Source organism: Pristis pectinata, chromosome 22, assembly GCF_009764475.1.
Source record: "Pristis pectinata isolate sPriPec2 chromosome 22, sPriPec2.1.pri, whole genome shotgun sequence".
Taxonomy (NCBI): Eukaryota; Metazoa; Chordata; class Chondrichthyes; order Rhinopristiformes; family Pristidae; genus Pristis; species Pristis pectinata.
The window spans coordinates 208073-232149 of NC_067426.1; the positions used below are offsets into that span (position 1 = coordinate 208073).

At 42.6% G+C, this 24077-nt stretch overlaps 1 protein-coding gene across 1 annotated transcript in view; it reads left to right on the forward strand.

Annotated features, from left to right (window-relative positions):
- The window catches only part of LOC127581604 (importin subunit alpha-7-like), a 127086-nt gene that overhangs the window by 49031 nt on the left and 53978 nt on the right, over positions 1-24077 (forward strand). The window contains 1 exon segment of the mRNA XM_052036106.1: positions 6023-6122. Within this exon segment, the coding sequence (XP_051892066.1) occupies positions 6023-6122 (100 nt within the window).

The window sequence follows — 24077 nt, forward strand, 5'->3', positions numbered from 1 at the left end:
TTGGATCCCGTGCCTCCTTACTTTCTCAATAAGCCTTGCATGGGGTACCTTATCAAACGCTTTACTGAAATCCATATACACTACATCTACTGCTCTCCCTTCATTGATGTGTTTAGTCGCATCCTCAAAAAATTCAATCAGGCTCGTGAGGCAGGACCTGCCCTTGACAAAGCCATGCTGACTATTCCTAATCATATTATACCTCTCCAGATGTTCATAAATCCTGCCTCTTAGGATCTTCTCCATTAGCTTACCAACCACTGAGGTGAGACTCACTGGTCTATAATTCCCTGGGCTATCCCTACTCCCTTTCTTGAATAAGGGAACAACATCCACAACCCTCCAATCTTCCGGAACCTCTCCCGTCTCCATCGATGATGCAAAGATCATCGTCAGAGGCTCCGCAGTCTCTTCCCTCGCTTCCCACAGCAGCCTGGGGTACATCTCATCGGGTCCCAGCGACTTATCCAATTTGATGCTTTCCAAAAGTTTTAGCACCTCCTCTAATATCTACATGCTCAAGCTTTTCAGCCCGCTGCAAGTCCCCACTACAATCCCCCAGACCTTTTTCTGTGGTGAATACTGACGTAAATTATTCATTAAGTACCTCCGCCATTTTTTCCGGATCCATACACACTTTCCCACAGCTGCACTTGATAGGCCCTATTCTTTCGCATCTTATCCTCTTGCTCTTCACATACCTGTAGAATGCCTTGGGGTTTTCCTTCATCCTGCCCACCAAGGCCTTCTCATGCTCCCTTCTGGCTCTCCTAATCTCCTCTTAAGCTCCTTCCTATTAGCCTTATACTCTTCCAGATCTCTAACATTACATAGCTCTCTGTACCTTTTGTAAGCTTTTCTCTTCCTTTTGACTAGATTTATTATAGCCTTTGTACACTACGGTTCCTGTATCCTCTCGTGACTCCCCTGTCTCATTGGAACATGCCTATGCAAAACTCCACACAAATATCCCCTAAATATTTGCCACATTTCTTCTGTACTTTTCCCTGAGAACATCTGTTCCCAATTTAATCTTCCAATACCTGCCTGAGAGCCTCATAATTCCCTTTACTCCAAGTAAATGCCTTTCTAGTCTGTCTGTTCCTATCTCTCTCCAGTGCTAACATAAAGGAGATAGAATTGTGATCACTATCACCAAAATGTTTACCCACTGAGAGATCTGACACCTGACCAGATTCATTTCCCAATACCAAATCAAGCACAGCCTCTCCTCTTGTAGGCCTTTCTATATCTTGTGTCAAAAATCCTTCCTGAACACACTTAAGTCCTCCCCATCGAAACCCCTCACTGTCTGGAGATGCCAATTGATGTTTGGGAAATTAAAATCCCCCATCACAACAACTCTGTTATTCTCACACCTTTCTAGGATCTACTTCCCTATCTGCTCCTCAATATCCCTGTTACTATTGGGCGGCCTATAAAAAACACCCAGTAAAGTTATTGACCCCTTCCTGTTCCCAACCTCCACCCACAGAGACTCCGTAGACAGTCCCTCCGTGGGGTCCACCTTTTCCGCAGCCGTGACACTATCTCTGATCAGCAGTGCCATTCCCCCACCTCTTTTACCTCCCTCCCTGTCCTTTCTGAAACATCTAAAGCCCAGCACTTGAAGCAACCATGCCTCTTCTTTTCTTCCCTTTCCTAGCCTATCTCTCTTTTTTCTACTCCCCTTTTTTCCTCCTTTGACCCATCCCCCCCGTGGTTCTGCTCTCACCTCCTCCCCCGCACCTGCCTATCACTGTCTCTTACCTGCATCTACCTATCACCACCCTGTGCCCACCCCACCTTCCCTCTTTTGTCCACCTATTACTGCTCTGCTTTTCCCTCCTATATATTGGGCTTCCCCTTTTCCTATCTTCAGTCCTGAAGAAGGGTCCTGACCCAAAACGTTGACCGCCTGCTTTTCTCCACAGATGCTCCCTGGCCTGCTGAGTTCCTCCAGAATCATCATGTTTTTCATCTAGATTCCAGCATCTGCAGTCCTTTGTTTCTCTATTTAATGAGGTAGTCTCTGCTGTTTCCCTGGGCAGAGAATTCCACAGATTCACTACTCTCTGGGAAAAGCAGTTTCTCCTCATCTCCATCCAAAATCTATTCCCCATAGTCTTGAGGTTATGTCCCCAGGTTCTAGTCTCATCCAGCAGTGGAAACAACTTTCCTGCCTCTATCTTATCTATCCCTTCCATAATTTTACATGTTTCTATAAGATCCCCTCTCATTCTTCTGAATTCCAGCAAGTATAGTCCCAGGCGACTCAATCTCTCCTCATAGTCTAACCTCCTTATCTCTGGAATCAACCTGGTGAACCTCCTCTGCACTGCTTCCAAAGCTTAGTATATCTTTTATCAAGTAAGGAGATCAGAACTGAGTGTAGTACTCGAGGTGCGGCCTCACCAGTACCCTGTACGGTTGCAGCACAACCTCCCAGCTCTTAAATTCGATCCCTCTAGCAATGAAGACCAACATTCCATTTGCCTTCTTGATAACCTGTTGCACCTGTAAACCAACCTTTTGCGATTCATGCACAAGCACTCCCAAGTCCCTCTGTACAGCAGCATGCTGCAATCTTTCACGATTTAAATAATAATCTGATCTATTTTTCCTTCTAAAGTGGATGACCTCGCATTTATCAACATTGTACTCCATCTGCCTAACCCTTGTCCACTCACCTAACCTGTCTATATCTTTCTGCAGACTGTCTGCATCCTCTGCACAATTTGCTTTTCCACTCAAGTTAGTGTCATCATCAAACTTAGATACGCTAGTCAGTCCCCTTTTCCAAATCGTTAATGTATATCGTGAACAGTTGCAAGCCCAGTACCGACCCCTGCTGCACTCCGCTCACCACTGATTGCCAACCAGAGAAACACCCATTTATCCCAACTTTCTGCTTTCTATTGGTTAACCAATCCTCAACTACCCCCAACTCTGTGCATCCTGATTTTATGGATGTCTTTTATGTGGCACCTTATCGAACGCCTTCTGGAAATCCAAGTATGCAATACCCCCCTGTTCCCCTCTATCCACTGTGCTCATTATATCCTCAAAGAACTCCAGTAAGTTTGTCAAACAGGACCTACCATTCCTGAATCCATGCTGTATCTGCCTGATGGAACCACTTCTATCCAGATGTCTCGCTATTTTTTCCTTAATTATAGCTTCAAGCATTTTCCTGTCTACAGACGTTAAACTAGCTGGCCTTTAGTTACCTGCCTTTTGCCTACATCCCTTTCTAAACAGTGGTATAATATTTGCTGTCTTCCAATCTGCCGGGACCTGAGAGTCCAGAGAATTCAGGAGGGGGAAGTCGGGAGAGAACACATCAGTTTTCATTGAGGGGTCAGCTGTGGAAAGGGTGAGCAGCTTCAAGTTCCTGTGCGTCAACATCTCAGAGGATCTATCTTGGGCTCAACAAATTGATGCATTCATGAAGAAGGCACAAAAGTGGCTTGACTTCATTAGGAGTTTGAGGAGATTTGGTATGTCACCAAGGACTCTTGCAAATTTTTACAGATGAACATTCTGACTGGTTGCATCACAGCCTGGTATGGAGGCTCCAATGTGCAGGAGGGTTTAAACTAGATTGTGAGGGGGAAGGGAACCAGAGGAGTAGGTCAGAGGAAGAAGGGGATGGGGAAAAGTCAGATCTGACAGGTAGAGAGGCTTTGAGGAAGGAGAAGCAGAGCACAGGCTATAAAAGTAGTAAGGTGGATGGGCTAAAGTGCATTTACTTGAATGCGAGAAGCATCAGGAATAAGGGAGATGAACTGAGAGCTTGGATAAGTACATGGAACTATGATATTGTGGCTATTACAGAGACATGGCTGACATCAGGGCAGGAATGGATATTGAATATTCCTGGTTTTCAGTGTTTTAAAAGGGATAGGGAAGGGGGGAGAAGAGGAGGAGGGGTGGCGATACTGGTCAGGGACACAGTTACAGCTGCAGAAAGGGTAGATAATGTAGAAGGATCCTCTCTAGAGTCAATATGGGTGGAAGTTAGGAATAAGAAAGGGGCAGTTACCCTCCTGGGAGTATTCTATAGGCCCCCCCGGTAGCAGTAGGGATACTGAGGAGCAGATTGGGAGGCAGTTTTTGGAGGGATGTGAAAATAACAAGGTTGTTAATAATGGGAGACTTCAACTATCCAAATATTGATTGGCACCTACTTAGTGCCAAAGGCTTAGCCGGGATGCAGTTTGTTAAGTGTGTCCAGGACGGATTCCTGACGCAGTATGATGACAAGCCGACTAGAGGGAATGCCATTTTAGATCTAGTTTGAGGTAATGAACCGGGTCAGGTGACAGATCTATCGGTGGGTGAGCATTTGGGGGACAGTGACCATTGCTCCATAACCTTTAGAATTGTCATGGACAGGGATAGAAGCAAAGAGGACGGGAAGGTATTTAATTGGGGGAAGGTGAATTATGAGGCTATAAGGTGAAAACTCAGGAGTGTAAATTGGGGTGACATTTTGGAATGGAAATGTACTATGGAGATGTGGTCGATGTTCAGGGATCTTTTGCAGGATGTTAGGGATAAATTTGTTCCGGTGAGGCAGAGAAGGAATGGTAGGGTGAAGGAACCATGGGTGACGAGAGAGATGGAATAGCTAGTTCGGAAGAAGAGGGCAGCATAATATCCTGAAAGTGGCGTCACAGGTAGACAGGGTTGTAAAGAAGGCTTTTGGCATCCTGGCATTCATAAATCAAAGTATTGAGTATAGGAGTTGGGATGTTATGCTGAGGTTGTATAAGACGTTGGTGAGGCCAAATTTGGAGTATTGTGTGCAGTTCTGGTCACCTAACTATAAGAAGGACATAAGTAAGATTGAAAGAGTGCAGAGAAGATTTACTAGAATGTTGCCAGGTCTTCAGGAGTTGAGTTACAGGGAAAGATTGAACAGGTTAGGACTTTATTCCTTGGAGCATAGAAGAATGAGGGTAGATTTGATAGAGGTTTACAAAATTATGAGGGGTATAGACAGAGTAAATGCAAGTAGGCTCTTTCCACTTAGATTAGGAGAGATAAGTACGAGAGGACATGGCTTTAGGGGTGAAAGGGGAAAGGTTTAGGGGGAACATCAGGAGGAACCTTCACTCAGAGTGGTGGGAGTGTGGAACGAGCTGCCATCTGATATGGTAAATGCGGGCTCACTCTTTAAGTTTTAAGAATAAATTGGATAGGTACATGGATGGGAGAGGTCTGGAGGGTTATGGACTGGGTGTAGGTAAATGGGACTAGCAGAACAAAGTTTCAGCACAGACTAGAAGGACCGAATGGCCTGTTTTCTGTGCTGTAGTGTTCTATGGTTCTATAGGAAGAGGACAGTTAGTATAAATTGACATCAAGATCGGCACAACATTGTGGGTTGAATGGCCTGTCCAGTGCTGTACTGTTCGATGTTCGATGAAGTTTATAAGCAAGGATAGATTTAGAAATCAGAAGGTGCATGTGTATAATCAAAGACACAACACACAATAGGGAGCCACTTGACTCTATTGGTTTGGAAACTGATTGCTATATTTATACGTGTATTTTATGCATGTATATACATTCAAAAAAGATGGGGCCCAGAGCTGACAGCAATCAGTGATAACAAGGACAGAGTACATATGAAGTCCTGACACTGAGAAATTATGGCTAAGATGTTTTAATTTAATCCTGGAAGAGTCTAGCTTGAAATGTTTGATTTCATAGACAGATAACAGCAAAACCCTTCAGATTATTTTGCTGCAAGCATTTCCATTACAGTTTTATTTTTGTATTAAACTTTTGTAGTTGTGTCCTATTGAAGGAAAAATGCATAATCATAATTCAGGCATCATGCTTCATGAACAATTTTGTCTTGATTTTCTCTGGTTATATGTGTTGTGGGTGCAGGTCCAGACTTGTTTGGCTAAGAATATATAATTTGCTTTCTGTAAAGCCATTTTGGCTTGCTATCCTGTTATAAAACAAATTATACAACTTGAATCTTAAAATTGTATTTCCACTTTAGGAGGGGATGATCACAAGGGAAATGGTACAGATGCTTTTCTCTGATGATACTGAACAGCAGCTAGCTACCACTCAAAAGTTTCGTAAATTGCTTTCCAAAGGTAATAATGCTTCAAATATTTTCTTCTTTTATCAGATAGATAATATCATAATTGCTAAATAAGTTTTCTGGCCAATAGCTCATGCAAAATATTTTGTAACCATTAAGTTTCTTTACATGGAAACTTGGTTGATTTTTAATATAAAAGTGATTTCTTTGTATTGACAGTCCATCTTGTTAAGTATAGTGCTAATGGATGTTCAGAGCCAGCAATACTTGCATTTATTTATTGCTAATTAAATAGATACTTCAAGAGCTATTATCATCAAATGTTTGCAAATAGAGCCCCAGATTTCTAGAAGCAAAGTGGTTTACAGCAGAAGGAAGCCATGTTCTGTTTGTGCTGGTAATCCCATACTACACTTTCTCCCAAAGTATAAAACTTAGAAATGTGCCTTGTAATTATCATTTTTAATGACATTCTTGTCATAGAATTGTAGCTGATATTCTAATTCATACCGAATTTATTTAAATTATCTACTGTGGCTTCTGAAAATTTATCTGTTCACCTTCAGCAACGAGAGCTGTTTTTTTAAAATAGCATGGTCCATGTTTAAGTAATGATCCCATTGATGTGCTTCTTATTTTAACAGATATTTGCTTTTAACATAGAACAGTACAGCATAGGAACGGGCCATTCAACGCATGGTGTCTGTGCTAACCATGAAGCCAATCCAAACTAATCCCATCTTGTTGTACATGTCTCTGTCCCTCCATTCCCTGCCTGTTCATGTGCCTGTCTGAATGCCTCTTAAACATTGCTGGTGTATCTGCTTCCACCGCTTCCTCTGGAAGTATATTCCAGGCCCCTATGCTCTCTCTATATAAGAAAAACGTACATCTCCATTAAACTTTCCCCCTCTCACCTTAAACCTATGCCCTCGAGAATTTGACATTTCTGCCCTAGGGTGCAAGTTCATACCTCCCTGAAAGTGGCAACCCAATAGATGGGGTGGTAAAGAAGGTGTACAACATTCCAGACTTAAAATGTAAAACATAGAAAAGGAACAGGCCCTTCGGCCCATGAGGTTGTGCTGAACTAATGAGGCTAATGACGCCTAATCCTTCTGCCTGCACGTGATCCATATCCCTCCATTCTCTGCATATTCATGTGCCTATCTAAGAGCCTCTTAAACGCCTCCACCACCACCACCCCTGGCTGCACAGATAGACAGGGTGGCAAAGAAGACATACAGTATGGCATGCTTGCCTTCATCACGAGGGGCATGGAGTATAAGAGTCAGGATGAAAAACACAATGATGCTGGAGGAGCTCAGCTGGCCAGGCAACATCCATGGAAAAAAGCAGGCAGTCAACATTTCGAGTCAGGATCCTTCTTCAGGACTGAAGGTAGGAAAAGGGGAAGAGTCAGGATGTCATGATGCAGTTGTATAAAACTTTAGTTAGGCAACACTTGGAGTATTGCGTGCAGTTTTGCTCGCCCCATTGCAGGAAGGATGTGGGGGATTTAGAGAGGGTGCAGTAGAGGTTTACCAGGATGCTGCATGAATTAGAGTGTATTAGTTATAAGGAGAGGTTGGACAAACTTGGATTGTTTTCTCTGGAGCATCAGAGGCTGAGGGGAGACCTGATAGAAGTTTATAAAATTATGAACAGCATAGACAAGGTAGATAACCAGAATCTTTTTCCCAGGGTGGAAATGTCAAATTCTAGAAGGCATAGCTTTAAGGTGAGAAGCAGAAAGTTCAAAGAAGATATGCAGAGCAAGTTTTTTTTTACACAGAGTGGTAGGTGTCTAGAACATGCTGCCAGGGGTGGTAGTAGAAGCAAGTACAATAGTGGCGTTCAGGAGGCTTTTAGATTGGCACATGAATATGTGGGGAATGGAGAGAAATGGATCACATGCAGGAAGAGGGATTAGTTTAATTTGGTGTCATGCTCGTCACAGGTGTCGTGGGTCGAACTGTACTGTTCCATGTTATCTAAATACACATAGCATTCATAGCTAGATAGGTAAATTAATGGCATAAAGAGAAATAAATGGGTACAATCTAATAGTCATTGCAGAGACTTGATTTAAAGTGGCTAAGATTGGGAATTGAATATTCCTGGATACTTCTTCAGTGAAAGATGAAAAGGAGATAGCAAGACCCTGACTTCAGAGACTGGGATGCAGTAGCACTGACAACAGCATGAGCTTAATGCATTCTATGCACGTTTTGAACAGAAGGGGATTGGAATGTCACCACCCACCCCAGCAGCCTCCAGTGCACCTGGACCCACAGTCACCATTGCAGACGTCAGATTAGCCTTCCAGACGGTGAACCGCTGGAAAGCACCTGGCCTGGATGGTGTCCCCGGCCATGTCCTTGGATCTTGCACAGATCTGCTGGTGGGACTATTTGCGAACATTTTTAATCTCTGCCTACTTCAATCTGAGATTCCCACTTGCTTGAAGAACACCACCATCATCCTGGTAAGAAAGAAAAATAAGGTAACATGCCTTAATGACTACCGCCCGGGGCTCTGACATCTACCATCATGAAGTGCTTCGAGAGGCAGGTCATGGCACACATCAACTCCAGCCTCCGAAACAACCTCAACCCATTGCAATTTGCCTACTGCTGAAACAGGTCCACAGCAGACACCATCTCCCTGGCCCTACCCTAATTTCTGGAGCATCTGGACAGCAAAGACACTGATGTTAGACTATTGTTTATTGACTACAGCTACGCCTTCAATACTATAATTCCAAACTCATCTCCAAACTCCTTGACCTGGGACCCAACACCTCCCTTTGCAACTGGATCCTTGACTTCCTGACCAACAGACTGCAATCAGTAAGCCCCCTGCTCTACTCCCTGTACACTCATGACTGTGTGGCCAGATTCTGCTCTAACTCCATCTACAAGTTTACAAATGACACCACCGTAGTGGGCTGAATCTCAAATAACGATGAACATAGAACATAGAAGATTACAGCACAATACAGGCCCACGATGTTGTGTCGATCTTTTAACGTACTCTAAGATCAATCTAACCATTCCTTCCCACATACCCCTCCACTTTTCTATCATCCATGTGCCTATCTAAGAGTCTCTTAAACGTCCCTAATGTATCTGCCTCTACCAGCACCCCTGGTAGCACGTTCCACACACCCACCACTCTCTGTGTAAAAAAAACTTACCTCTTATATCCCCCCTGTACTTTCCTCCAATCTCCTTAAAATTATGCCTCCTTGTGTTAGCCATTTCCACCCTGGGAAAATGTCTTCGGCTGTCCACTTGATCTATGCCTCTTGTCATCTTGTACATCTCTATCAGGTCACCTCTCATCTTGGAGTACAGGAAGGAGATAGAGAACCTAGTGACATGGTGTCATGACAACAACCTTACCCTCAATGTCAACAAAACAAAAGAGCTGGTCATTGACTTCAGGAAGTTGGGGGGGGGGGCGGGGGGGGGGGATGTGGGTGCGGTGCACATACTTCTGTTTATATCAACAAACTGAGAGGGTTGAAAGCTTCAAGTTCCTGGAAGTGAACATCACCAATAGCCTGTCCTGGTCCATCCACATAGATGCCATGGCCAAGAAAGCTCACCAATGCCTCTACTTCCTCAGGAGGCTAAAGAAATTTGGCATGTCTCCTTTGACCCTCACTAATTTTTATCGATGCACCATAGGAAACATCCTATCTAGATGCATCACGGCTTGGTATGGCATCTGCTCTGCCCATGACCGCAAGAAAGTGCAGAGAGTTGTGGATACAGCTCAGCACATCATGGAATCCAGCTTCTATTCTGCTGTTATAAGACTATTGAACGGTCCACTAGTATGATACGAAGGGGCCGAATGGCCTACTTCTGCTCCTTTATCTTGTGTGATCTTGTGACTCTTGACCTCACAGTCTACTTCATTATGGCTTTGCACCTTATTGTCTGCCTGCACTGCACTTTCTCTGTAATTGTAACACTTCATTCTGCATCCTGTTATTGTTTTCCCTTATACTACCTCAATGCACTGTTGTGGAACATAGAACACTACAGCACAGTACAGGCCCTTCGGCCCACAATGTTGTGCTGACATTTTATCTTGCTCTAAGATCTAACTAACCCTTCCCTCCCACATAGCCCCCTATTTTTCTATCATTCATGTGTCTATCTAAGAGTCTTTTAAATGTCCCTAATGTATCTGCCCCCACAACCTCTGCCGGCAGTGCGTTCCACACTCTGTGTTTAAAAAACTTACCCCTGACATCCCCCTTATACCTTCCTCCAATCACCTTAAAATTATGTCCCCTCGTTTTAGCCATTGTTGCCATGGGACAATTATGCCCCCTCGTTTAATGCCCCCTTGCCCTTGTAATGAAATGATTTGTATGGATAGCATGCAAAACAAAGTTTTTCACTACCTCAGTACATGTGACAATAATAAACCAATTTACCCATACAGGGAATGTAGAAAATGAGTCTGAGTTCAAAAACTGAGAAGTAGAATCAGTTTAGGTGGAACTAAGAAATGGATATGGGTAGAAAATGGTAATGACAAAGTATAAATCTGACAATTAAAGGGATATGTAATACGGATAATATGATATTTAAGGGATTTGGAGCTGCAAATGCAATGGACAAACCAAATGATTTGCAGGGGGAGGAGAACCAGAGAGTTAGAGCAGATAGTGATGCGGAGGAGGAATAAGATCATGTGAGGACTGCAGGTATCGACAGAAATCAAAGGTTTGTACGTGATAGAAATGTTCTCAGGTGCATCTATTTCAATGCAAGAAGTATTGTAGGTAAAGCAGATGAGCTTAGGGCGTGGATTGGCACGTGGGATTACGACATTATTGCTATTAGTGAGACTTGGATGCAGGAAGGGCAGGACTGGCAGCTTAATGTTCCGGGGTTCCGTTGTTTCAGATGTGATAGAGGGGGAGGGATGAAAGGGGGAGGAGTGGCATTACTGGTCAGGGAAAATATCACAGCTGTGCGTAGACAGGACAGCCCGGAGGGCTCGTCTGCTGAGGCCATATGGGTGGAGCTGAGGAACAGGAAAGGTGTGGCCACACTAATAAGGTTGTATTATAGACCGCCCAATAATCAGAGAGAATTGGAGGAACAAATCTGTAGTGAGATAGCAGACCGATGTAAGAAACAGAAAGTTGTAATAGGGGATTTTAACTTTCCACATATTGACTGGGACTCCCACACTATGAAAGGGCTGGATGGCTTGGAATTTGTCAAATGTGTTCAGGAAAGTTTTCTAAATCAATATATAGAGGTACCAACGAGAAAGAATGCAATACTTGATTTCCTATTAGGGAACCAGGCAGGTCAGGTGACAGAAGTATGTGTAGGTGAGCATTTTGGGTACAGTGACCATAATGTCATTTGTTTCAAGTTAATTATGTATAAGGACAGGTCTGGTCCTCGGGTTGAGGTTCTAAATTGGAGAAAGGCCAATTTTGTGGAAATGGGAAAGGATCTAAGAAGAGTGGATTGGGATAAGTTGTTTTCTGGGAAGGATGTGCTCAGTAAGTGGAAGGCCTTCAAAGGCGAAATTTTGAGAGTGCAGAGTTTGCATGTTCCTGTCAGCATTAAAGGCAAAGTTAACAAGCATAGGGAACCTTGGTTTTCAAGGGATATTGGTGATCTGGTTAAGAAAAAGAGAGAGGTGTATAGCAGGTATAGGCAACTAGGAACAAATGAGGTACTTGAAGAGTATAGAAAATGTAAGAAAATACTGAAGAAGGAAATCAGGAAGGCAAAAAGAAGACATGAGGTTGCTTTGGCAGATAATGTGAAGGTAAATCCAAAGGGTTTCTACAAGTATATGAAGAGTAAAAGGATAGTAAGGGATAAAATTGGTCCCCTAGAAGATCAGAGTGGTCGTCTATGTGTGGAGCCTCAGGAGATGGGGGAGATCTTAAACAGTTTTTTTGCATCAGTATTTACTCAGGAAACTGGCATAGTGGATATGGAAGGAAGGGAAACAGGCAATAATGTCATGGAACATATAGAGATTAAAGAGGAGGAGGTGCTTGCTGCTTTACAGTGAATAAGGGTAGATAAATCCCCCGGGCCTGATAAGATATTTCCTTGGACATTGAGAGAGACAAGTGTAGAAATTGCAGGGGCCCTGGCAGATATATTTAAAATGTCCTTAGCCACGGGTGCAGTGCTGGAGGACTGGAGGGTAGCTCATGTAGTTCCATTGTTTAAAAAAGGATCTAAAAGTAAACTAGGTAATTACAGGCCAGTGAGCCTGACATCAGTAGTGGGTAAATTATTGGAAGGTGTTCTGAGAGATTGGATATACATGTATTTAGATAGCCAAGGGCTGATTAAGGATAGTCAGCATGGCTTTGTGTGTGGTAGATCGTGTTTAACAAATCTTGTAGAGTTTTTCGAGGAGGTTACCAAGAAAGTAGATGAAGGAAAGGCTGTGGATGTTGTCTACATGGACTTTAGTAAGGCCTTTGATAAAGTCCCACATGGGAGATTAGTTCAGAAGGTTCAGACACTAGGTATCCATGGAAAGGTTGTAAACTGGATTCGAAATTGGCTGTGTGGGAGAAGACAGAGAGTGGTAGTGGATGATTGTTTCTCAGACTGGAGGCCTGTGACTAGTGGTGTGCCTCAGGGATCTGTGCTGGGGCCATTGTTGTTTGTTGTCTATATCAATGATCGAGATGATAATGTGGTAAATTGGATCAGCAAGTTTGCTGATGATACTAAGATTGGAGGCGTAGTGGACAGCGAGGAAGGTTTTCAAAGCTTGCAGAGGGATCTGAACCAACTGGAAGAATGGGCCAGAAAATGGCAGATGGAATTTAATGCAGACAAGTGTGAGGTGTTGCATTTTGGAAGGACAAATCAAGGTAGGACATACACAGTAAATGGTAGGGCACTGAGGAGTGCGGAGGAACAAAGGGATCTGGGAGTTCAGATACATAATTCCCTGAAAGTGGCATCGCAGGTAGACAGAGTTGTAAAGAAGGCTTTTGGCATCCTGGCATTCTTAAATCAAATTATTGAGTATAGGAGTTGGGATGTTATGGTGAGGTTGTGTGAGACATTGGTGAGGCCAAATTTGGAGTATTGTGTGCAGTTCTTGTCACCTAACTATAGGAAACTATATTTGTAAGATTGAAAGAGTGCAGAGGAGATTTACTAGAATGTTGCTGGGTCTTCAGGAGTTCAGTTACAGGGAAAGATTGAACAGGTTAGGACTTTATTCCTTGGAGCGCAGAAGAATGAGGGGAGATTTATTATGAGGGGTATAGACAGAGTTAATGCGAGGAGGCTCTTTCCACGTAGATTAGGAGAGATAAGTATGAGAGGACATGGCTTTAGGGTGAAAGGGGAAAAGTTTAGGGGGACCATTAGGGGGAGCTTCTTCACTCAAAGAGTGGTGGGAATATGGAACGGGCTGCCATCTGATGTAGTAAATGCGGGCTCACTCTTGAGTTTTAAGAATAAATTGGATAGATACATGGATGGGAGAGGTCTGGAGGGTTATGGACTGGGTGCAGGTAAATGGAACCAGCGGAATACCGTTTCGGCACAGACTAGAAGGGCCGAATGGCCTGTTTTCTGTGCTGTAGTGTTCTATGGTTCTAAATGATCTTTATTGATGTTGGGAGTGAATTATGGAGTGTATATGAGAATTTTCCAATCAGTATGTGGTGGAACTAACAAGGGAGCAAGTTATTTTAGATCCAATTTTGACAAAGATTAATTAGTGATCTGATAGTTTAAGAGCCTTCAAGGAAAAGAAATCATAATATGATCCAATTTTACATATAGACAAAGTAATTTAGTTGCATCAGGTACCAGGGTTGCAAATTATGAAGCCATGAATTGGCTTTGGTAGATTAGGAAACCACATTAAAGGCTTGATAGCAAACAGGCAATGGCTAATCTTTTAAAGAATTTATACATAGTTTACAAGTTTTATATATCCTTCTAAGGCAACAAAAAAAAAGAGAAAGTGGTCTAGCCTTGGTTATGAAGAGAAGTTAAAGATATAACTTCACCAAAGATGCAGTAAGCCTGAGGACTGTGAAAGAGGGAAAGCAAGTTAGTTTTAAGTGGCAAAGAAGGTGGAGGAGGGACAGATAAGACAAAGGGAAAATCTCTGTTAGGATGAGACCAAGGTTGTTGCGGGGATGTTGTATAGGTCATCTGGTTAATGGGGGCAGTTAGAGAAAAAAAAGAACAAAAGCAATGAGAAGAGGACAGTTGGAAAGTGAGAAAACAGATAAAGGCACGTGAGAAGTTTGAAATGCAGGATTATAGAACGTGTCCAGCAGTCAGTCAGTGCTAATGGAGTGAGAAAAACTGAGTTAAATTTGCAGCTGGATGACTTATGACAGAAATGGTTGGTTCTGTACAGACAGAGGAAGCAAGTTATCTGAAGTTGTAGAATTTAGAATTGAGTTTGGAAGGCTTGAAAGTGCCAGACAGAATATGAGGTGCTATTCTTCAAATATATATTCGGGCAGTTTTATAACAGTGCAGGAGGCCACAGACAGAGATGGAGAATTAAGTAGCAAGCAACAGGAGCTCTGAGAGATCTGGTGGACTGAACATAGGTGTTTGCAAAACAGTCGTCCAGTCTGGCATTTCTTTCTCCAATGTAGATGAGAGGTAAAGTTAATGTGGCTTTCTTACTGATAAAGGCAGAAGAAATTATATTGGGAAATAAGGTAGTAGCAGGAAAATTGAACATTTCTCATGTCTGACTTTGCACAGAAGACCTAGAAGACCATCTGGAAATATTGAAAGACTATGGGTCTAGGGAAAATGAACAGATCAAAGAAATCACCAGTGTTTAAAAAGATTAGACTGGGAAAGATTAATGGGAATGAAAGGAAAGAAAAAAAATTTGGATTCCTCTGGACCCGATAACTTACTCTATAGTTTTGAAGGTGGAGTTGTGGAGATAATGAATGTACTGGTTGTTAATCTTTCAAAATTCCTTAGATACCAGAACAGTTCCCACAGATTAGAAGGTAAGAGATTTGACAGTAGTGGGGGAAATGCTAGAATCTATTATTAACAAAGTAGTAACAGGGCACTTGAAAATAATAGTAGGATTGGTCAAAGTTGACATGGATTTATGAAAGGAAAATCATATTTCACATATCTGTTCAAATTTTTTGAGATTCTCTGTGGCAGGGTAAGTCATGATAGAGTGTATGTGGAATTTCAGGAGGCCATTAATAAGGTGCCACCCAAAGAGATAATTAAACAAAATTAGAGAGCATAGTATTGGGATTATACATTGGAATGGATTGAAGATTGGTTAATAGACTGAAAAAGAGTAGGAAATAACAGGCTGGGTTGCAGCAGGGATCATTTCTAGTGCCTCAACTGTTCACAATCTATATTAATACTGTGGATAAGGGAATTAAGTGTACGATATTGAGGTTTGCAGATTATACAAAGCTTGTTGCCAGTTGGGCCATGAGGATCAAGAGGGGCTTCAGGGGAATTTGGTTGGACAAGGACAAGATACATGGAAAATAGAGTCGAAAAATAGGCAGAGAATTTCTTAAATTATGTCAGATTTAATGGTATAGGTGATTGGAGGGACCTGGGTGACCTGTACATGAATCATTGTAAATTAATGTGCAGATTCAGCAAACAGTAAGGCAAATGGTATGTTGACCTGTATTGCAAGAGGATTTTGAGTACAAGAGTAGCAATGTCTTGATCCAATTATTTTGAGCACTGTTGAGACTGCATTTGAAACATTATGTATAGACCTGGTTTCCAAACCTTTGGCAGTTCCTTGGGGTAGAGGATGACTTGCGTCCTCTCTGATCCTGAGTTGACTGATGAAGCCAGTGTGGGATCAGCATACACAACCACAATTGGGACAGGAAGTACCTAACAGGATGGGCAACTGGATATTTGGTGAGCTGTTGATATCTTTTATTCTGGGCTTCCATATGCTCCTGGCACATGGACTCAAGGTATTTAGTGTCTACCCAAGTTCTCTTTCTGCTCTTAGAGTGGTCATGGGCCAGGGATTCCCAGGACTCGGTGGGGACATTGCATTTTTTAAAGGAGTCTTTGAAAATGTCTTGTACATCTTTGAATCTTTTCATCTGTCTAACTGGTAATTTACTTCTGTGACAGAACTCAGAATAAAGTGTCTGTTTTGGGAATCTTGTGGGCATGTGAGTGATGTGGCCTGCCAAAGAAGTCAGCTGAGTGTAATTTGGACATCAATCTGGAGTTAGTGGTCTGGGAGAGGATGTTGTCATTGGTTCGATTATCCTTCCAGTGTATTTGGAGGATTGTGTGAAGATGGCTTTGGTGTTATCTCTTCGGTGCTTCGAGGTGGTACAAACCTCAGAAGTATATGAGAGAGTATTGATCATTACTGCCTGGTAAACCATCAGTTTTGTGCCAAGTTTGAGGTTTTGATCTACAAACACCCTTATCCTCATTTGGCCAAGACTCAGCTGATGCACTGAGTTCTATCGTCAATGTCTGCCTTTGCTGAGAGATAGCTCCTGAAGTATAGATACTGGTAGGAGGCTGGTATTGTACAACAGGAGTTTGTGACCTTTGTTTTGTGAATATTGAGTGCAAGGCCCATCATCCTGATTGCTTTAGTGAATAAGTCAGTGATGACTTGGAGCTTGGCCTCCAAAGATGCGCATTACAAGTGTCATCTGCTTACTACAGCTCAGTTATTGAGGTTGGAACATACAGTGTACTTGCAATAGGCTGAGTACAGCAAAGGCTCACCAGGTTGATTTGCTGGTATGATTGGTTTATTGTATGAGGAGCAATTAAGAAGACTCAGTGTGTACTGTAGGTTCAGAAGATTGAGAGGTGATCTCATTGAAACATACAAAAATTTTATGAGGCTTGACAGGGTAGATGAAGAATTGATGTTTCCTGTGGCTGGGGTGCTTAGAACCAGGGGTTCTGGTTTCAAGATAAGGGTCATTCAGGACAGAGATGGAATAACATTTCACCAGTGGGGTGTGAATCTTTGGAATTCTCTACTCAAGAGGACTTTGGAAGCCTCAAGATAGATATTCAAGATAGATTTTCTTGAGTATAGAGGGAATGAAGGATTATAGGATACTGCAGTAAAGTAGCACTGAGGTAAGAAATCAGCTATGATCTTTTGGGACAGTACTCTGTTAATGGCAAGCCCCTTAACAGTGTTGATGTACAGAGGGATCTAGGGGTCCAAGTCCATAGCTCCCTGAAAGTGGCTGCACAAGTTGCTAGGGTAGTTAACAAGGCGTATGGTATGCTTGGCTTGATTAGTCAAGGCATTGAGTTCGAGAGTCGGGAAGTTACGTTGCAGCTTTATAAAACCTTGGTTAGGCCACATCTGGAGCATCATATTCAATTCTGGTCACCTCATTACAGGAAGAATATGCTGGCTTTGGAGGGGTGCTAGAGAGGCTTAAGTTGGATGTTGCCTGGATTAGAGGGCATGTTCTCTGAGGAGAAGTTGGACAAACTTGGGTTGTTTTCTCTGGAGTGGCGAAGGCTGAGGGGGGATCTGATCGAAGTCTATAAGATTATGAGAGGCATAGGTAGAGTAGACAACCTGTATCTTTTTCCCAGGGTTGAAATGTCTAATACTAGAGGGCATGCATTTAAGGTAAGAAGGGGAAGTTCAAAGGAGATGTGCGGGGCAAGTTTTTTACACAGTGGCGGGTGCCTAGAATGCGTTGCCAGGGGTGGTAATAGAGGCAAATAGAATAGAAATATTTAAGAGGCTCTTAGACAGGTACATGAATGTGCAGAGAATGGAGGGATATGGATATTGTGAAGGCAGAAGGGATTGGTTTAATTAGGTGTCCAGTTGGTTTGGCATATCATGGGCAAAGTGCCTTTTCCTGTGCTGGACTGTTCTACGTTCTTATGAAATGATGGAGCAGACTCAAGGCACCAAATCGCCTATTCTGCTTTTATTTCTTGCATTATATTCCTTTTCTGAGTTGTGCTGTATTAACTGTTATGATTGCCATCCTGATCTCTTTACACCATGTGTATAATTACTAATGTTATATATATTATTCTGTACTAATTTGAAAATTAATAAAAGGATTGAAAAAGGAAAGGAGTTTCCTGTATGACCCTTGACAGTAAACTTTGACTTTTGTTAATTTCTTAGGATTAACCTAATACTTCTTGGAATCATAAAAAATGTTGCAAGTTTCTCTACCACATTTTTGCAATTTACGTAGTGTCCTTGGGTGCCAAGCATTCACATCTTGTACAGTATAATGTTCATCGAGACATGAGGTGGTCATTCTCAGTTGAGACATGGCTTCCCTTTGTTCTCTGAGTCCCAGACACAGGCTCTCTTATTGCGAATGTTGGTCCTAGGATCTCTCCCTGATCCCAAGTTACATGAATGTTTCAGGGTTTGTTGTGGAGTTAAATCCTGTTTCCTAGACCGACCTGCCTCCTATTCCCTATGTTCTTTTCCAGTGAGATGGATTCATATTGATGTCCATCTCAAGTCTAGTCCATCTTTGTCCTGCGATGCTAGACTATTGGCTGCCACAGAATCATCTCCACTTTAGACTTTACCAATTGTGCAGCATTATAGTTATTAGTACTGAGCCAATTAGGTACATATTAGTATCAAAAATACTTCAGGTGCTGGAAATCTAAAATGAAATGAAGAAGATCTCGGACCTGAAATGTTAATTCTATTTCACTTCCCACAAAGGCTGCCTGACCTGCTGAGTGTTTCCAGAATTTTCTGCTTTTATTTTGGGTACAGTGGAGTGTAGACTTGATTGCTCTTGATAGTTTGAAGAAGAACCTCACTCTCCACATGGGTCTAATGATCAATTCTGATCACTTAGATATTCTTCTGTTAGTTATTGTTAGTAACAGCTAATTCTTCTGCCTACCATTTAAATCTTAGATACCATGGGAGTTGAATTAGTTGCTGTTTCTTGTACTACAATCAGATGACTACTGTTTTGTTGCTTGCAGTTTATTTGGCCTCAGAGACTTTTAGTCTTGGTAACGCAAGCTAACTTTCCAGTTCATTACTGCCACTTAGTTAAGCTGGGAGGATGTTACACTGGGGTATTGCCCCTCATCTTATGCACGAAGAAGGCATGCAAGAGGCTCTACTTCGTTCGGAGTTTGAGGAGATCGGGTACGTCACCAAAGACTCTTGCAAACTTTAATAGATGTAAAGTGGAGATCATTCTGACTGCTGCATCACAGCCTGATGCAATGCACAGGATTGCAACAGACTGCAGAGCATTGTAGATTCAGCCAGCTCCATCACGAGCACAACTCTCCCCAGCATCAAGGACATCTTCAAGAGGCGGCATCCATCACTAAGGACCCTCACCATCTGGCACATGCCCTCTTCTTGTTACTACCATCAGGGAGGAGGTACAGGAGCCTCACTCAGCGACTTAGGAACAGCTTCTTCCTCTCCGCCATCAGATTTCCGAACGGTCCATGAACACTACCTTATTATTCCTTTCCTTTGCACTTGTATTGCTGCTGCAAAACAACAAATTTCATGACATAAAAGTCAGTGACCGTAAACCTGATTCTGAATTTGGAGATTTGCTCCTTTAAGAAGCTGCTGTGGAGGTAGAGAAGCAGCTCTATAGACAAAACACAGAAGTGCAAATGCAATAGGCTTATAGTAGTGGGAGATTTTAAGTTTCTCTGTTGACTGGGATTGCCTTTGTGCAAGGGGCTTAGATGGAGCGGAATTTGTAAAGTGCATCCAGGAGAGTTTTGTGAGACAATATATAGAGAGTTCTACTAGAGATAGGGCTGTACTCGGCATTATACTGGGAAATGAAGCTGGCCAAGTGGTGGAAGTTTCAGAGGAGGAACATTTTGGGAATGGTGTTCATAATTCTTTTGGTTTCAAGGTAGTTACATAAAGGGATAAGGTTGGTCCTCACGTTATGATCGTAAATTGATTTCATTAGCATGAGACCTGGCAGAATTAGATTGGCTGGAGCTGCTTGCAGGTATGACAATAACCAACAGGTGGTAGTCTTTTAAAAGCAAGATAGTAAGAGCTCAGGTCCAATGTGTACCTATAAGATTGAAAGGCAAAGATGGAAACCTCAAGACAAAAGAGACTGCAGATGCTGGAATCTAGAACAAAAAACAGACATTAAAAGAACTTGGCAGATCAAGCAGCATCTGTTGAGGCAAAAGGTGTATGTCAACATTTCAGATCGAGACCTTGCATCAGGATTGAGAGGGAACAGGAAAGATTGCATGGGATAGAGGTTGGTAGGTGATAGGTGGAACCATATGGGGAGGGGATGATGGGAAGATGGAACCAGGTGAAGGAGTGGTTGGAACAGAGGCTGATAGGTGACAAGTAGAACCATATGGGAAGGGGATGATGCATAGTTAGAACCAGGTGGGGCGAGGAGATGGCAAGGTTAAACAAAGGGTTATGAAAACTAGATGGACAGGCAAGTGTGTGTGGGAGAAGAACACTGGCAGTGTGGGTTACCTGAAATTATAAAGTTCAATATTATACCATTTGCTACTCAGCAGACTATGAGAAGCTGTTCTTCCATTTTGTGTCTGGCCTCTCCATAGCAGTGGAGAAGGTCGAGGATAAACAGGTCAGTGTGAGGATGGGAAGGAAAGTTAAAATGATGTGTAACCTGTCTGCAACCGACATCTCGAGCTTCCAGCTGTATGTTATTTTGTTGGTCCTTCCCACTCTATCACTGACCTGTCTGTCCTTAGCCTTCTCCATTTCTACAGAGAGGCCAAATGCAAATTGGAAGAACAGCAACTTGGATTTCGCCTTGGTAGCTTACAACCCAATGGTATGAATATTAAATTTTCCAATTTTAATTAAACCCTTCCCACACGCACTTGCCTATCCACCTAGTTCTCTTCCTTTTTTCATCCCTTTCCCCCATCCACCCCGCAACCTGATTCCATCTGTCCCTCCCCACCTAGTTCCTCCTACACCCACCAGTTTGTATCCCAGCCCCCTATGTACTACTACGTACTAGCAATCTTTCCCGCTCCCTGTTGGTCCTGATGCAGGGTCTTAACCTGAAGGATTGAGAATATTGAGGCATTGATGGAAAAAAAAGGAAGCATATGACAGGTATAGGCAACTGAAAACAAGTGAGCCCCTTGGCCAATATAAGGGGTTTAGGAGAGAACTGAAGAAAGAAGTTAGGAGGGTAAAGCGGGGCAATGAAATATCTTTGGCAGGAAAGATTAAGGAGAATCCCAAGACATTCTACAAGTATTAGCAGTAAGAGGGTGACTAAGAAAAGGGTAGGTCCCCTAAAATATCAAAGGGGTAATCTTTGTATGAATTACCAGAAGTCTGGAGGCAAGCTTATGTTGTTCCTTTATTCAAGAAGGGCAATAGGGATAGGACCCTTGATGCTTGTGATAAATAATAGGGAGTTGGATGTGAATGCAGAAGGTATGATTAGTGCATTTGCAGATGACACAAAAATTAGTGGTGTCATAAATAGCTAAGAAGGTTGTTTAAGATTACAGCATGATATAGATCAGCTAGAGAGTTGGGTGGAGCAATGTCAGATGGTGAAGGTGATATATTTGGGAAGTAAAATAAGGGTAAGACATACACTGTAAATGGTAGGGTCCTAGGAAAGAGAGACTTTGGGGTACAACTCCATAGTTCTAACATGAATGAATAGAGTGAAGAAAGCATATGGCATGCTTGCCTTCAGTGGCTGGGACACAGAAAATAAGAATTAGAGTGTCATGTTACAATTGTACAAAACGTTAGTTATGTGCCGTTTTGGTTGCCACATGATAGGGGGTATGTAATTGTGCTTGGTGGGGTGGGGGTGGGGGTGTGCAGAGGTGATTCACCAGGATGTTGCTTGCATTGGAGGACTTTAGTTTTAAGGAGAGATTGGATAGGCTGGATTTCTTCCCCCTGGAGTGGAGGAGGTTGAGGGGTGACTTGATAGAGGTATATAAAATTGAGAGGCAGAGATACGATCGGTAGTAAGAATACTTTTTTCATTGGGGTATCTAAATCAAGAGGGCCTAGGTTTAAGGAGAAATGGAGAAGGTTTAGAGGGGATCAAAGGAGAAAGTTTTCAACATGGAGGTGGTTGACATCTGGAGCGTGCTGCCAGAGGAAGTGATGGAGGCAGATAAAATCACAACATTCAGGAGGCATCTAGACAGGCACTTGAATGGCCAAGGCATAGAATGCTATGCGCTGAATGCCAACTAATGGATTAGTATGGCTAGGTATAACGATTGGTGTTGATGTGGTGGGCTGAAGGGTCCATTTCTGTGCTGTGCAACTCTATGACTCTATCTTCATGCTTATGTTTTCATAACCTACTCGGAGAGCTTCACAGACCATTAACAATCCTTGTCAGTATCTATTAAGGCTGTACACACTTCCTTTTCCTCTATTCTCTGATGGCTATTTTAACCCTCTGATAACTACATTGCTCTCTTGCACAATGAGAGTTTTAATGAACTACCCAACATTGCTTTCAGGTCTCTTTCAGAAGTTGAAAACAATGAGATATTAAAAAGTGTATTAAAGTTCAACAAAATGGCAGGCATGGTAGTGTAGCGGCTATCGTAACGCTTTACAGCGCCAGCGACCCGGGTTCAAATCCGGCCACTGTCTGTAAGGAGTATGTACGTTCTCCCCATGTCTGCGTGGGTTTCCTCTGGTTGCTCTGGTTTCCTCCCACATTCCAAAGACGTACAGGTTAAGAAGTTGTGGGCATGCTATTGTTGGCGCCAGAAGCGTAGCGACACTTGCGAGCTGCCCCCCAGAACACTACTCAAAAAGATGTATTTTACTGTGTGTTTTGATGTATATGTGACTAATAAAGGTATCTTATATTTTGGATTATTAAATCAAACACCTCTTGACCTGCTGGATACCCCCTGATTTTATTTTAGATTTCCTCCACCACCATTTTGCTTTTTAAGCTCATTATGCATGATATATGGGAAACCCAATATACAAGAGAAACCTGCCTGGATAAGTGTTTTGCATGTGTAAATAGAATTTTCCCCTTTTCTTTAAGTGGAGTCGTAGAGTCATACAGCATGGAAACAAGCATACACATTTGGCCCATAACATCCATGTTAATCAATGGGCACCCATCTATATTAATCCCATCTTCCAGCACTTGGCCCGTAGCCTTCTATGTCTAGGCAATTTAAGTGCTTGTGTAGACACTTTTTAAATGCTGTCAGTGACTGGTTCCATCACTCTCTCCAGCTACTTGCCATCTTCTGGGTGAAAAGGTATCCCTCAGATACCCTCTAAATCACTTCCCACACTAAATCAATGTCCTCTAATTTTATCTAGCTCTGGGAAGGGGAAAGGTTTTCTGCAGTCTACCCATCTTTACTGCTCATAATTTTATATATCTCAATCATGTCCCCTCTTAACCTCCACTGTTTGATGGCAAACAGATCCAGTCTCTCCCCATAACTGAAACTCTCCACCCAGGCAACATCCTGGTGAATCTCCACTGCACCCTCCAGCGCTATCACATCCTTCATATCGTATGGTGACCTGAACTATACACAGTACTGTAGCTGAGGTCTGACCAATTTTTTTTAATGAAGTTGGAGCATAACCTCCCTGCTCTTGTATTCAGTGCCCTGACTAATCAAGGCCAGTATTCCATATGCCTGCTGAAACATGTTATCTACCTGTACTGCTACCTTCAAGGATCTTTGGACCTGTCCACCAATGTCCCTCTATTCCTCAGTTCTCCCTAGGACCTTACCATTCATGTTGTATGTCCTAGCCTCATTGGTACTCCAAAAGTGCAACACCTCACATTTATCTGGATTGAATTCCATCTTTCATTTATCATCCCACCTCATCAATAGATCAATATCACTCTGTAGCCTATGACTACCCTCCACACTATCCATGACTCTAACAATCTTCGTGTCATCTGTTAACTAGGTGAACACTACAGGGTGAACAATCCTTGAGGAAC